Source organism: Vulpes vulpes, chromosome 10, assembly GCF_048418805.1.
Source record: "Vulpes vulpes isolate BD-2025 chromosome 10, VulVul3, whole genome shotgun sequence".
In the NCBI taxonomy this organism is placed as follows: Eukaryota; Metazoa; Chordata; class Mammalia; order Carnivora; family Canidae; genus Vulpes; species Vulpes vulpes.
In genome coordinates this window covers 39,836,229-39,850,409 of record NC_132789.1, presented here as the reverse complement: position 1 = coordinate 39,850,409, position 14,181 = coordinate 39,836,229, and the positions used below count along the sequence as shown (strand labels likewise).

Sequence of the window (14,181 nt, the reverse complement as noted above, 5' to 3'; positions counted from 1 at the left end):
GAAGCGACACAAAATCACATCACCTGAGGAACAGCTGAAGGATCAATGAACATTCAGCTTGAAGAGGCAAGCAAAGTCTTGGAGCCATTTTTTCATCTAACCATCCATTCATCTATCCATTCAACAAATCTATTTATCATGTGTATCAAAGCATTGTGCTGGGCGCTGAAGATACAACTATGATCAAAATATTGTTCTTGCCCTTACAGAGCTTCACTGAGGGCCAGAAATTAAACAACCAACTATAATAAAGTATGATAAGTACTATAGTTGGCTACAGAGGGTGCTCTAGGAGGGCTTGTGGAAGGATTCCTAGAGAAAGTAACCTCTACACTTGTAAATTAAAGTGTTAAAATGATAAACAGCAATCGGCCAAGACAAAATTTTTTTTAAAGATTATTTATTTGAGAGAGAGAGAGAATGCACAAGCAGAGAGGAGGGAGAGGTAGACTCCCCTCTGAACAGGGAGCCCAATGTGGGGCTGGATCCCAGGAACCTGAGATTATGATCTGAGCTGAAGGCAGATGCTTCAACCGATTGAGCCACCCAGGAAACTTGAGAGAAAATTCTTGGAAGAATCTTTTGTTTTAGATTGAAAGAAAAGCATGTATAAAGACCCAGAAGTAAGAAAAGGTACCTCTAAAGACTGAATATTTTGGTATGGCTAATGGATAGAGTTTTAAAAAAGAGAAGAAAAAAAAACCCAAGACGAAATCAGAGAGGGAAACCCGTAAGAGACTCTTAATCATAGGAAACAAGCTGAGGGCTGCAGGAGGGGAGGGTGGTGGGGGACAGGGTAACTGGGTGATGGACATTAAGAAGGGCACAGGATATAATGAGTATTGGGTATTATATAAGACTGATTGGGGATCCCTGGGTGGCTCAGCGGTTTGGCCCCTGCCTTCGGCCCAGGACGTGATCCTGGAGTCTCAGGATCAAGTCCCACATCAGGCTCCCAGGAGGGAGCCTGCTTCTCCCTCTGCCTGTGTCTCTGCCTCTCTCTCTCTGTGTCTCTCATGAATAAGTAAATAAAATCTTAAAAAAAAAAAAAAAGACTGATCAATCACTGACCTCAGCTTCTGAAACCAATAATCCATTATATGTCAATTAATTGAATTTAAATAAAATAAAAAATAAAAGTAAAAAAATAAATAGAAACTCATGCTAAAATAAAAAAAAAAAACAGAAAGAAAAGAGGTTTTAGATCAAAGTGGTGTTCAGGTATCAGAAAGTCTCCTACACCACATTAATAAGAAGCCCTGAAGGCTCTGGGGGAAGAGTCATTCTGTCTACAGTGTGAAGGATGGATTAGAGGAGGACAAGGCTGAAGGCAGGAAGACTAATTAGGAAACTATTCTAATAACCCAGGTATGAGATAATGGTGCTTCAACTAGGAAGGTAGCATGGTAGTGAACAGGCAGTCCCTAGAGGTGCTTTCTAATAACTAGAGGCTGGTGAGTGAAAAATTGGCTAAACTATTCCATATTGCCCTAAAAGTTGTAAGTATGGTTGACAGAAAATTTACAAAAAAACAAATCAGGGGCCCAATAAATATCTGTCTGAATATGAAGAGAGTTCCTGAGGATGCTATAAGTCCCCAACAACTTTGAGGATTTCAAGACAAGGCATTTTATAAGATACTCAAAATGTCAAATTTGAAATGCTGGGCCAAGTTAGATTACCTTAAGGTCTTTTCCAAACTTGGAGATTCTAAAAATCTACTGAATTTCATTTCAGTTTGATATTTGGGGTTGCCCTCTATGCCTGATGGGCAAAATGAAACCTGCAGGATCAACTCATCAGAGGCTATGCCTGGCTATGCTTGTGTTATGTTAGCACAGCTTCTACTCCTTGTACAAGGAAAAATATACTCTCAAATTTTAACATGCTCTATGTACTCCATGCTAAATTGAGTATCCACTTTTTACAATTACCTACCAACAAAATAGATTGTTCACAGCATACCTTGTCACTGAACCATATGTAATTGTTACCATATTAGTAATAGAACCAAAATCAGCAGCAGCTCTGAGTACCTTCCATTTGCCTACACCATGCCACACAGTGTTCAATATCTCCTAAGTTCATTATAACCAGAAAAGTATGTTTTATTGCCAGTTTAAAGATGAATAAATAGGCTCAGAAAGATTAGGTAATTTTCTCAAAGTCACAAAACTGGTAAGTAGGGAACAGGGATTTGAATGAAGGGCTATCTGATTCTTATGTCTGTGCTATTTCGATCATACACCAATGCCTTAGCTTGAGGCAAGATTTAAGTCCTTAAAAAGTGATTCTCATTTATTGTTTATCAAGTGCTAGGCCCTTTACCTACATTATTTCATTTCAATCATTTTTTTCAGCTCACATTCATAGAACACTTCACTTCAAAGTATGTTCCAAGATTTGACTTAGAGTAATTATCTGAGGATAGTTCCTCAACCGAATGAAAATAACAACCTCCAAAGGTGAAAAGTATTTGAGAGGTTTTAAGATGCTTTCGCATCTATTAGCTCACATAATCTTCTTAAAAACCCTGTGAAGTAGGGAGAATGGGATTATTATCCCCATTTTCCAAGTTAGAAAACTAAGGATCGGCATCACAAAGTTATCAAGTGTAGCTGACTTTCGAAGAACCCAGGAGTTCTGACTCCTAGTCTAGTATTCTACGCTATCTTTTTTGTCAGTTGGCAATAAAAGTAATGGTTTTGGAAGAAAAGGCAAGAGGGAATAAAAAGACAGTGATCATAATAGAGCTGAACACATGAAGTTGCAGTAACAAAATATATAAAAATATCTGAACAAAAACTGATAAAGGCATTAGGATAATAATATTTATATAATATAAAGAAAGATTTTAAAGGACTAAGAAGTTAAGACTGACGTTTATGTAGAAATCCTGAAGGCTGATTAAGAATTATTAACATTAACATTATTTCTTGAATCCTAGTCCTGAGAGGTACACCCTGTAGGGATGAAAACTAAATGTAGTAGCACTTTGATTCTTGCTATTTCAATTGTTAATATTTCTGATTGTGTTTAGTTAAAATTTAAAGAAAATATTTAGGTTAAATTTCAGTTCGATATAACTCATGAATAATTTCTTTTGGGAAAACCCCACCAAATTCTGATTTATGGACCATCAGGGTTTGTTTTAGTTCTAGATTCAGTGAATTAAGAGTAACTTCCAGTTTGGGTCAGCCCCTGTGCCTCCCCTACCCCTCATCTTTGTTAGCTTGGTCTGCACCTCCTGATAAGGACTGGCTGCAAAGGCTCCTAAAGCAGATGAGCACAGGACTCACTAGCCCATGGGACACACAGCATAGCATTCTTTTCCAAGTCACACTCTAATCTCTGGTTTGGTTAGTATTCATATTTAACAGAAATACAAGAAAGAAGTCTTACCTAGTTCCAGGATGTCAGTAGCTTCTATTAAAGAAAAAAATGTTACAGTGTAAGTCATCATGACAAACATGCCAAAATGATAGAAAGGTAAAGTTCTGGGGTAAAATGAAGGCTTGAGAGTTTGTGTAATCCAACCCTCTCATTTTAAAAGATACTGAGTGTGTTACTAGTAGTTGCGGAATATACCACCTAATTCTGCCTCACTCCTAAGGCTAAACTCTTAGAAACTGGAAATGCAGACAGGCCAAGCAATCAGGCCTAAGGCTGGGAAGCTAATTTGGAATTAACCTGTATTTAGAGTCCTGATTTCTGGTTCAAAACAAAGCAAATTGCTTTTGATAGACACCACTACAAACTCTAATGTTTGCTTGTGCTTTAATGAGTTCTTTGTACCACAGGCCTCTAAGAACAGAGGTTTCATGGTAAGAGATGTCAAACTAAATTTTTCCATGCTACATAATTTTTTTTTCCTTACCTTGATATTGGGATGCAGACTCTGAGAGATGACCATATTTGTGTTTTCTAACATCATTCCAGTCTATTACTGCAGGAAGAGAGAAAACAGTCACGTGAAAAGAAAATGCAAGATTCAATACTTCTCTAATTTAGCAGTATGTATTAACAGATTTTGATAAAGTAATCCACTTCTGAGATCGTATTCTAAGGAAATGCTCCAAAATACAGAAAAACGGCTTTATTTAAAAAGCATTAGTTTTGTTTATAATAACAAAAAACTGAGGGGATGGCACCTAAATGTCGGGAAGACTGATGAAGATACCACAATACATTGATCACTTGATAAAGTATTTTGCAGCTGTTAAATTTTTACAAAGGCTACACAATGAAATAGGAAAATGTTTAATGTTATCTGGTAAAATATCAGATCAAAAATTATATTTATGGAATAATTGCAATTATGTAAAAAACTGAAAACAAAGAACAGCCCTGTTATGAACTAAATTGTGTCCAACCTCCTTAATGTTCTAATGTGATTGTATTTGGAGATAGGGTCTGTAAGGAAGTAATTACATTAAAATGGGATCATTGGGATCCCTGGGTGGCGCAGCGGTTTGGCGCCTGCCTTTGGCCCAGGGCGCGATCCTGGAGACCCGGGATCGAATCCCACATCAGGCTCCCGGCGCATGGAGCCTGCTTCTCCCTCTGCCTGTGTCTCTGCCTCTCTCTCTTTCTCTCTGTATGACTATCATAAATAAATAAAATTAAAAAAAAAAAATTTAAAAAAAAATAAAATAAAATGGGATCATTAGGGTGAGCCCTAATCTGGTAAGACTAGTGTCCTTATAAGAGGAAATCTGGACATACACAGGGACAAAGAAAAGACCATGTAAAAAAAAGGGAGAAGACAGACATCTACAAGCCAAGGAGAGAGGCCTCAGAAAAAAATAACTCTATACCTTGATCTCTGACTTCCAGTTTCCAGAATCATGAGAAAATAAATGTCTGTTTAAATGACTAAGTCTATAATTTTTGCAGCCCTAGCAAACTAATACAACCTTACAAAGTTACCACTAGAAAAAAAAGAGGAGGAGGAAGAAGAAAGAAGAAAGAAGAAAGAAGAAGAAGAAGAAGAAAAAGAAGAAGAAGAAGAAGAAGAAAACACAGCAAATCTAAACATCTGGTTATGGTTAGGCGGTGATCCTATTTTTCCCCCTATCTTCTAATCTCATATATTTTCAAATTTTCTATAAAGAGTATAAGTTACTTACATAATAGAGATATATTTTCCTTGTTTGAAAATTTAGATTAATCTACTGACCCTACCACTTTCTTGCCATTAATTACCCATCATTTTTTACTTTGCTTCTTACACAGTTCAAATTCCATGGCCCCTCATTAAAAACACCTCCTGGCAAACACTCTTCTTTCCCATCTCTTTTTTGTCAAATTTGCCTAGGAAAGCCTCAGTCTTAACTCTGATTAAAGCCACTTGTCCACTTATCTACCATGCCTACCCCAACAGCTCACAAACGCTGAAGAAAAACAAACGCAAGCTTACTGGTCTCACTTTAAACTCATGGCCATAATTCTCAAATGCAACTTGACACCATCGAGAAATCATACATTTCCCTACTGTGTTTGCTTTTCCACCTTCAAAAAAAAAATTCATGTATTTTTCTCTCTTCTCGTACTCCAAATATTCCCTCCCTCACTTTCACTCTTAGAGATGATGTTTTCAGTGTTCATTGAGAAAACAGAAGAGACAGGAACTTTCTATACGACTCATTTCAGGAAGGTAGAGATCTGATTATGTTTAGTGGTATATCCTCCATGCACAGTATAGTAAGTAGCAGGTGCTCAGTTAGTGTTTGGTGAATGAATAATCTACTCATTCATCATTCTTTCTGACTGCTTCTCTATTGTTGTGGATGAAGTATCTATTTTTATCAAAAAGCAACCCTCCAGTTTTGCTCCAGATCTCATTTTCTCGCATCCTCTCAAGGACTTTGCAAGTATTCTCTTTCTAATAGACTGTTTGCATCCGCATCCTTACTGCTCCATCATCTCCTATCAAAACAAACACACAAAACAAACAAATACCCCACCTCCTACTCTCAATCCCACATATATCCCTCCTGCTATATCCTTCTATTTCTCAGGGAAACTTATTTTAAGAGTTGTTTATCATCATTGCCTTCTCCCTTCTTCACGTGATCTCTTCATCCAAATAGGTTTTTTTTTTTTTTTTTCTGGTTGGTTATTATTCCACTGAGATCACTCCCAAATCTATATTTCTAGCATTGGCCTCCTCTTGGAATTCCATGCTTACATATATGACTACCTATAGGTCATATATGACCCATAAAATCAGACATTTCAAACTTAACATCACTGAAACAGAATGCCATGTCTTACCAATCTGTTCCTCTTTTGTTTTTTGAAGTTTTTATTTAAATTCTAGTTAGTTAACATACAGTGTAATATTAGTTTCAGGTGTACAATATAGTGATTCGACACATCCATACAATACCTGGTGCTCATCACAAGTACCCTCCTTAACCCCCATCACCTATTTCATCCAACCCCCTAACCCCCTTCCCTCTGCTAACCATTATAGATTGCTCTCTCTATATATATAGTTGAGTCTGGTTTTTGGTTTGTCTGTCTTCATTTTTTTTCCTTTGCTCATTTGTTTTGTTTCTTAAATACTGCATATGAGTAAAATTATATGTGATGGAGATGCCATTTACTGGTTTTGGGGAAGATAATCTGTTCCTTTTTGTCTTCTCCAAACCAGTAAATGGTATCTCTGTCACCGAGTTGCTCAAGCAAAAAAATCCCTGAAGTTGTCTGTGATGCCTCTATTTCTTTCATACTCATACCCACTCAGTAAACTCTGTTGGACCATGTCCCAACCCATCTGTCACTCTCATCCCATGGTTCACACTCCAGTTCCAGTCACTGTCCTTCTTACCTGGACTGTTATGACAACCTGCTAACTGGAATCCCTGCTTCACTCTTGTTCTATTCCAATCTACTCACCATACAGGGCTCAGAGTAAGCATTTTATTTATTTAAAGATTTTTAAATTTATTTTAGAGAGTGAGAGTGAGAGAGAGCAGGGGGAGAGGGAGAGGGAAAGAATCTTAAGCAGACTCCCTGTTAAGTGCAGAGACTGATTTGGGGGAGAGGCACTCAACCTCATGACCCTGAGATCATGACTTGAGCTGAAATCAAGAGTCAGATGCTCAACCGACTAAGCTACCTAGGTGCCCCAAGAGTGAACATTTTATTTTTATTTTTTAATTTTTTTTAAATATTCTATTTATTTATTCATGAGAGACACAAAGAGAGAGGCAGGGACATAGGCAGAGGGAGAGGCAGGCTCCACACAGGGAGCCCCATGTGGGACTCAATGCCCAGACTCCAGGATCACGCCCTGAGCCAAAGGCAGACACTCAACCACTGAGCCACCCAGGTGTCCCAAGAATGAGCATTTTAAAACACAAAACAGATGTCATTCATCTGCTTATGGATGGCTTCCCAATAGCTTCCCACTGAGTTACAGGTGCCTTGCACAGCAAATGCAGGATTTGGCTGCTGACACGTCTCTGATCTCAGCCTGTATGGCTTTTCCCTTTTCCACTATACTCCAGTCACACTGGCCAGTGTTCCACCCTAAGTGTCTTCTCTCCTAGTTGGATGTCCCCTGTCTTTCTAATACCTGCCATGTTTGTTCTCCCCTAAATCACTGATAAAGATTACAAATTTGATCAGGCTAAAAAACTGGTGACAGAGACAAAAGATATTAGGGTATCATAACTGATTTTATATTAAAAAGTTTTCACAATTTAAAAAAAATTTATGCTTAGGATGTATTCTTAAAAATTAAATATATAATATGTATTTCCACTTATGTACAAAAGTTTTCACTATCATCACTCAAGTAAAGATGAGCTATCAGTATATGCAAAACAGATTCAGGAAGCCACAATAAATAGAAACCAGGCTATAAGATCACTAATAAAACAATTCAAAAGCAACCAACCCAATTTAGGAAAAAAATTCTCTAGTAAAGAGAAAAAACAAAAGCCAGACTCAATGATGAAGCAAAATGAACAAAATAATTAATAAACTTAACTGGGCAGAAAGGCATCAAATAAGGCTCCACAAGACAATGATAAAAGGAACTCCTGAGAAGAAATACTTGAAACTCCTGGCACAAAAAAGTGGAACCTGGAAAGCAGCCTCCAGAGAAGAAAAGGAGACAACAACTACATTCATTACAAATTGCTTAATTTTTAAGCATCACGATAAATTACTCAGTAGATTAGGGAATCATCCCTGTATCAATTCCTAAATGAACAGAATGCAGCCTCTGATAGGAAAAAAAAAAAAAAAAAAAGGAGCTAGTTATTTTTCAGAGCATTCTAAGATTAATGGCCATGTTTCAGAATATATTATGATATGTAGCTACTATTTTTAAACAATCAGTTTTATTTTATTCTGTCTCCCCACGCAGTATATTTCTTCTCTGGTCTTCCCTCTTCTAGTTAACAGCGACAAATCAGAAGCCTGGAGACCTCCTTAATTGTCTGTTCTCTTTTGTCCTCCAGATCCAACCAGTTACCAAATCTGTCAGTTCTCCCTCTGAAATGACCATCTCCTCTGTTCCTACTCTGAGTTTAAGATTTCATTCTCTCTCACCTGCCTGACAGAAACAGTTACTAAAGTCCTGTGTGGGACCCCATCCCTCTCCAATCCATGCTCTACTGCTCATTTTCTAAAATACAGATTAGATAAAACTTGTCACTACTCCTTTAAATATCTTCAAAGATCAAAATCTAAACTGTCTCCATAATGAACATGCCATATTGTTTTCTGTGTCTGGACTTTTCACTTTTCTACTTGGGAGATTCCTATTTATTCACTATGGTCCAGGATAATGTTACTTTGTAATAGCTTTCTGGCAATATCTCTAAGCAGAGCACTATTGCTACCTTCCACTTCTATACCAGCTCTACAGTGTCACAGCTAAATACTACTAATCCAGTTTTTGGGGCTTGGCACACAACACTCAAAAAAAAAGTTTGTCTTTTTGCCAAACTAAGAAATATTATGCAATTTGAGAAAATCACACATATTAAGAAGTCAATGTTTATTTTTAAAAAAGATTTTATTTGAGAAAGAGACAGAGAGACAGAGAGAGAGCAAGCATGAGCAGGGGGTGAGGCAGAGGGAGCAGGAAAAGCAGATCCCCACAGAGTAGGGAGCCCAACTTGGGGCTCAATCCCAGGACCCTGAGCTTACGACCTGAGCCTAAAGCAGCCGCTTAACTGAGCCACCCAGGTGCCCCAAGAAATCAATGTTTAAATGCAAGCTTTTATCAAAACAGTTTTGACACATAAATGGATACTTAGATACAGAATCCAGCACAATTAGATATTAATTATTCATGTTAAATAGGAATAATAATAATTTAAAAACAGGTCATCTAAAACTGCATATAATAGACAAATCATTTATATACTGATTTTGGAACTTTTTCCAAACAGATTTACTATTTCAATACCTAGGCTAATATTAAAAACGTGCTTGCCATCATTTAATGCATACAGAGTTTTGGTTTCAGTTTTGCAAGATGAAAAAGTTTGCAGATGGAAATGGTTGCATAACAATGTGAATGTATTCAATGGCACTAAACTGTACACCTAAAAATGGTTAAAATGGTAAATTTTAAGTTCTATGTCTTTTATCACAGTTTTAAAAAATATTTTATTTATTTATTTGAGAGTGAAGCAAGAAGGAGAGCCTGAGCAGTGGGAAAGCAAGGAGACAGAGCAGGGAGGCTAAGCAGGGGCTGGATCCCAGGACCCAGGGGTCATGACCTGAGCTGAAGGCAGATGCTTAACCAACTGAGCCACCCAGATGCCCCTTTGTCTCAGTTATTAAGATTCATTTAATTTAAAAAAATGGACTTCCATTTCTGCGATGTCAGGAGGCCATACTGATTCCATTTCAGATTCTACCAACACCTACCATTACCATATACCAGGCCCAGCACTTTCACACATATCATCTCAGATATTACCAATATCTATTTGCAGGTGAATAATAAGAATCTGGGGCACATAAAGCTTAACAGTGCCACAGAGGGGAAGGGTTGGTGAGGCAGCAGCAATGAAAGATGTGCAATAATTGTTCACAAATAAAAAACTGAATTGAATTAATGCCTGAATCTGGTTTATATAGACTTATTAATTCAATAAACATTTATTATTTGTTATTTGTCAGGCACTGTTCTAGGCACTGAAGATAGGTCTTTAAAAACAGATTAAAAACTCCTGCTTCTCATGAAGTTTACATTCTATACCACAGGTTCCACAAAATGTGATCTTTTGACTGGACGCATTTGAAATAGCATTCATTGCAGGGAAGCAGATGTCAGAATGAGAATTCCTGGCAATGAGAACTATTCTACAGAGAATGGGTTATTCATTCCTCAAAGAGTACGAATAGGCTGGATGATCACTTATCACCAAAGATGCTGAAACTTTTCCAAGCTGTGAAGGAATTTATGGGTAGGAAAGGGATTAATTACCTAACTTCTAAGATCCTATTCAACTTTGGAATTCTATTTCACTAAGCAACAAACAATATTATGAGGCAGCAATACACAACTATATCTTGTGTGTGTGTGTGTGTGTGTGTGTGTGTGTGTGTGGTTGAGCATATGCACACATTCTATGAACTATTTAGCTATAAATTATGTCTTTTTTTTATATCAATTATGTCTTATTCCCCTTTACATCTCATGTGTTTAAGTCCATGAAATGAATGAATGAATGCGATGCCACAGGCCTATAAGACAGTGGATTGCTTCCTATTAAATCCTGTTCAATTTGACATTTAAATTCTATTTCTAATTGCTATTTTCAAAATAACCCTCTAAGGTCTTTCCTATTTCCAGATTGAAATTATATTCATTCACTCTTTAAACAAAAATTCTTTGACTATGCATAGGTTCTAGCCTTGTGCCAGATAATGGGGGGTTCAAAAAGCAATAAAGTCTCCTTTCAGTCTAGAAGAGGGAGAAAGATACATGGCTAAGTGTGATAAAGTATTATAGGTGCTGCATTAAAAGTATATGGGGGCTCAGAAGGTAGAGGAGAGGGGAGGAGACAGTTCTGTCCAGGGAGAAGGTGGAAGGAGGAAGGAAAAATTAAGGCTATGAAAAAGTAATTGAGTCTTGGGGTTGGAGTAATAAAAGTTTATCACAGAGAGAATAATGTAAAGAAAGAAATGATGTCATAAAGCACTACGTTAGACCTGCTCTAATACGGTAGCCACTAGCCATATGCAGCACCTGAAATGTGTTTATGTAACTAAGTAAATATTTAATTTTAATGTTTTATTAATTTAGATTCATAAATGACATTCAGTTACAGCTATAGGAAAAACTTTTTTTTTTATTAGTTCCACAGGTAGAATTTAGTGATTCATCAGTTGCATATAACATCCAGTGCTCATTACATCAAATGCCCTCCTTTCTCCCACCTTGTTTGGAATAAAACTGGGTAAGAGAATCTACTTTTTCCATTGAAAATTATTGAAATCTTTAAAAAAATTGTTGAAATCTAAATATAGATGATAAAGTATTTCTGATAAAACTTGGTGTCTGAATTGAGATGTGCTATTATTTGTAAAACATGCACCAGATTCTGAAGACTGAGTATGAAAAAAATGAATGCAGAATAGCTCATTATGTATCGTTATATTGGTTACATGTCAAAATAGTATTTTAGATACACTAGGTTAAATAAAATAATTATTAAAATTAATTCCTCTGTTTCGTCTTTACCTTTTTCAATGTGGCTATTAGAAAATTTAAAATTATGTATGTGACTTGCCCTCTATTTCTATTGGACAGTGCCATGTTGGGCAACTGTAGTATAATGTGGCTGGAGGAAAAGGCATGTTAGTGGGTATGCCAAGAGAAGTAAAATGTGGTCAATGTCAGTGACTATATTTTTTACTATAATGGAGAAAGCAGATCTACTATGAGCAAAAATAAGCCAATGGGCAGAGAAGTAGAGGTGAGGGACAATGGAAAGAATACACTAATGGCTATGGGACCTTGGTTCTGGAGGCTCGCTACACTCTTGCTTTTCACATGGCTTAGTTGTTCAACCTGTCTAGTAATTAAAGGAATCCTAACTATTTCAGATGTACAGATAGATGAAAAGACTTTAGAGAAATTCCCATGATTTTCATGTCAAGTAGAAGAGCAAGATTAACTTAATCTTAGACAAGGCAAATCATCTCACCTCAGGAAATCCAAAGCAAAGGATAAAAAAAGGAGTAAGACATAATAAACTAGAAACCTATGCTTAACAGAGAGATTTTATATATTTGAAGATTCTTGATAAGGTTCTTAATTTCTATAAAGCTAAAACTTTATTTAGAATCTATAAACTTAAACTTATGAGATGTTTTTATTAAATTCAACTAATACTATTAAAAATATTGCTATAAAAATGGCAAGAATACACACCTTCCTGATATGGCTTTAAGTTTTAATGACATTTAAATATTTAAACACTAAAGAGTCTAGCGGCCTAACAGAGAACAAATTCATTAAATAATAGGTTTTTCTTTCATTTCTTAATAATCTTGAGTGTTACAAAAATATCTTTAGGAATTTAAAAAGCAAGTTCCTTCCATGAACTGAAAAAAAGACATCATGGCTAAAAGAAATGGATAATGAATGACAAAATTAGCAACAAGAATTCCTAGAGTCAGTCCTTGCTAGATCTCTTAATCCCTCTTACCTCCAGAATAGGGTAAAAAGATACTTACCACTAGGCTGCATAGTCAATGGACTTAAAACTGGTCAAGGAATTAAGGAGTTTGGGATTTATCCCTGGATCCACCAATACCTTACTCTGACCTCTGACAAGTCAGTTTCTCTGTATGTTAATTTCTCCATCTGTAAAATGGGGGTGGAAGGAAGGAGGACACTTATTACCTCTTAATGTACTGAGACTTAAGTATTAACAAGTTGGCTACATTATTTAAAAAGTAAGGACAAAAATAAAAAAATAAAATAAAAAGTAAGGACATTTAAATATATCTTTTTTGCTTATTAGAATAGCTCAAGGTGGGACAGTACCTTATAACAAGTTACCACAGGTTTAACTTAACTAAGCCTCAATATTCACAGAAATAAAAAATACAGATATTTGCTACATTTGGTCCCATGCAAATATTGCATATGAATATAATTTCCAACTAACCAGGTTAAGCCAAAAACTCAAAAGATACTAAAAATCCATTATGGACTCAATGTGCTCCCTCACAATTCCTATGTTAAAGTCCCAACTCCCAATAAGACTGTATTTGGAGACAGGACTTTCAAGGAGGTAACTAAAGTTAAATGAGGTCGTAAGGGTGGGGTCCTAATTTGTCCTTATAAAATGAGGAAGAGACATCAGAGATCTCTCTCTCTCCACAAACATACAGAAAAAAAGGCTAGGTGAGGATGTGGCCAAAAAAGTGATTGTCTATAAGCTGAGAAGAGGCCTGACCAGAAACAAACCCTGCTAGCATCTTGATCTTGGACTTCCAGACCAGAAACTGTGAGAAAATAAATTTCTGTTGTTTAAATCACCCAACCAGTGGCACTTTTTTTTTTTTAAGCGAAAGTCCAAGCAGACTAACACACATGGTCACAGGACAAAAGAGGCTGTAGTCACTCTTTTTTAGAATGACTACCCCACGCAACACTATTCAGTTTCCAAGTTGCCCTAAGAATCTTCACTCTTTTACTATAGTCTGACTATAAAATAAAGCAAAACAAAATAAAAACAAAACAAATATCAAATTTGAAATTAAAATTCTATCCTGTTTTGAATGTCAGCAGTATTTTCCCTTTAAGGGTATTTTCCTTTAAAGATTTTAGGCAACTAACTTAACTGCACCAAGCCTGTTTTCTTATTAGTAAAATAGGGATGATAATCCCAATGCTACTTACTTTTACTAGGTTGTTGTGAAGAACAAATGAAAAAAAAAATGGCTTTAAGAGTAAATAACACAGGGCAGCCTGGGTGGCTCAGTGGTTTAGCGCCGCCTTTGGCCCAGGGCGTGATCCTGGGGGCCCGGGATTGAGTCCCGCATCGGGCTCCTTGCATGGAGCCTGCTTCTCCCTCTGCCTGTGTTTCTGCCTCTCATAAATAAATAAAATCTTAAAAAAAAAAAAAAGCGCAAATAACACAGTTAATAGGGATTATTAAGAAAAACTTGCTATTTGCTACTTTTCTA

The 14,181-nt window shown here is 36.5% G+C and overlaps 1 protein-coding gene across 28 annotated transcripts in view; it reads right to left on the bottom strand.

Moving 5' to 3' along the window:
* Nucleotides 1-14,181, bottom strand: part of SCMH1 (Scm polycomb group protein homolog 1) — a 179,607-nt gene that overhangs the window by 118,551 nt on the left and 46,875 nt on the right. For 16 of the 28 annotated variants that reach the window (XM_072723670.1, XM_072723681.1, XM_072723667.1 and 13 more), the window contains 3 exons: nucleotides 12,721-12,850; nucleotides 3,878-3,946; nucleotides 3,403-3,426 (listed from right to left, as the gene is read on the bottom strand). Coding sequence is in view for 9 of the 28 variants with exons in the window: in XM_072723667.1 (XP_072579768.1) it covers nucleotides 3,403-3,426; nucleotides 3,878-3,946; nucleotides 12,721-12,733 (106 nt within the window). In the remaining 19 variants the exon portion in view is untranslated. The remainder of the gene's footprint in view (nucleotides 1-3,402; nucleotides 3,427-3,877; nucleotides 3,947-12,720; nucleotides 12,851-14,181) is intronic. The other 12 variants (XM_072723689.1, XM_072723690.1, XM_072723686.1 and 9 more) reach the window with 1 other exon arrangement.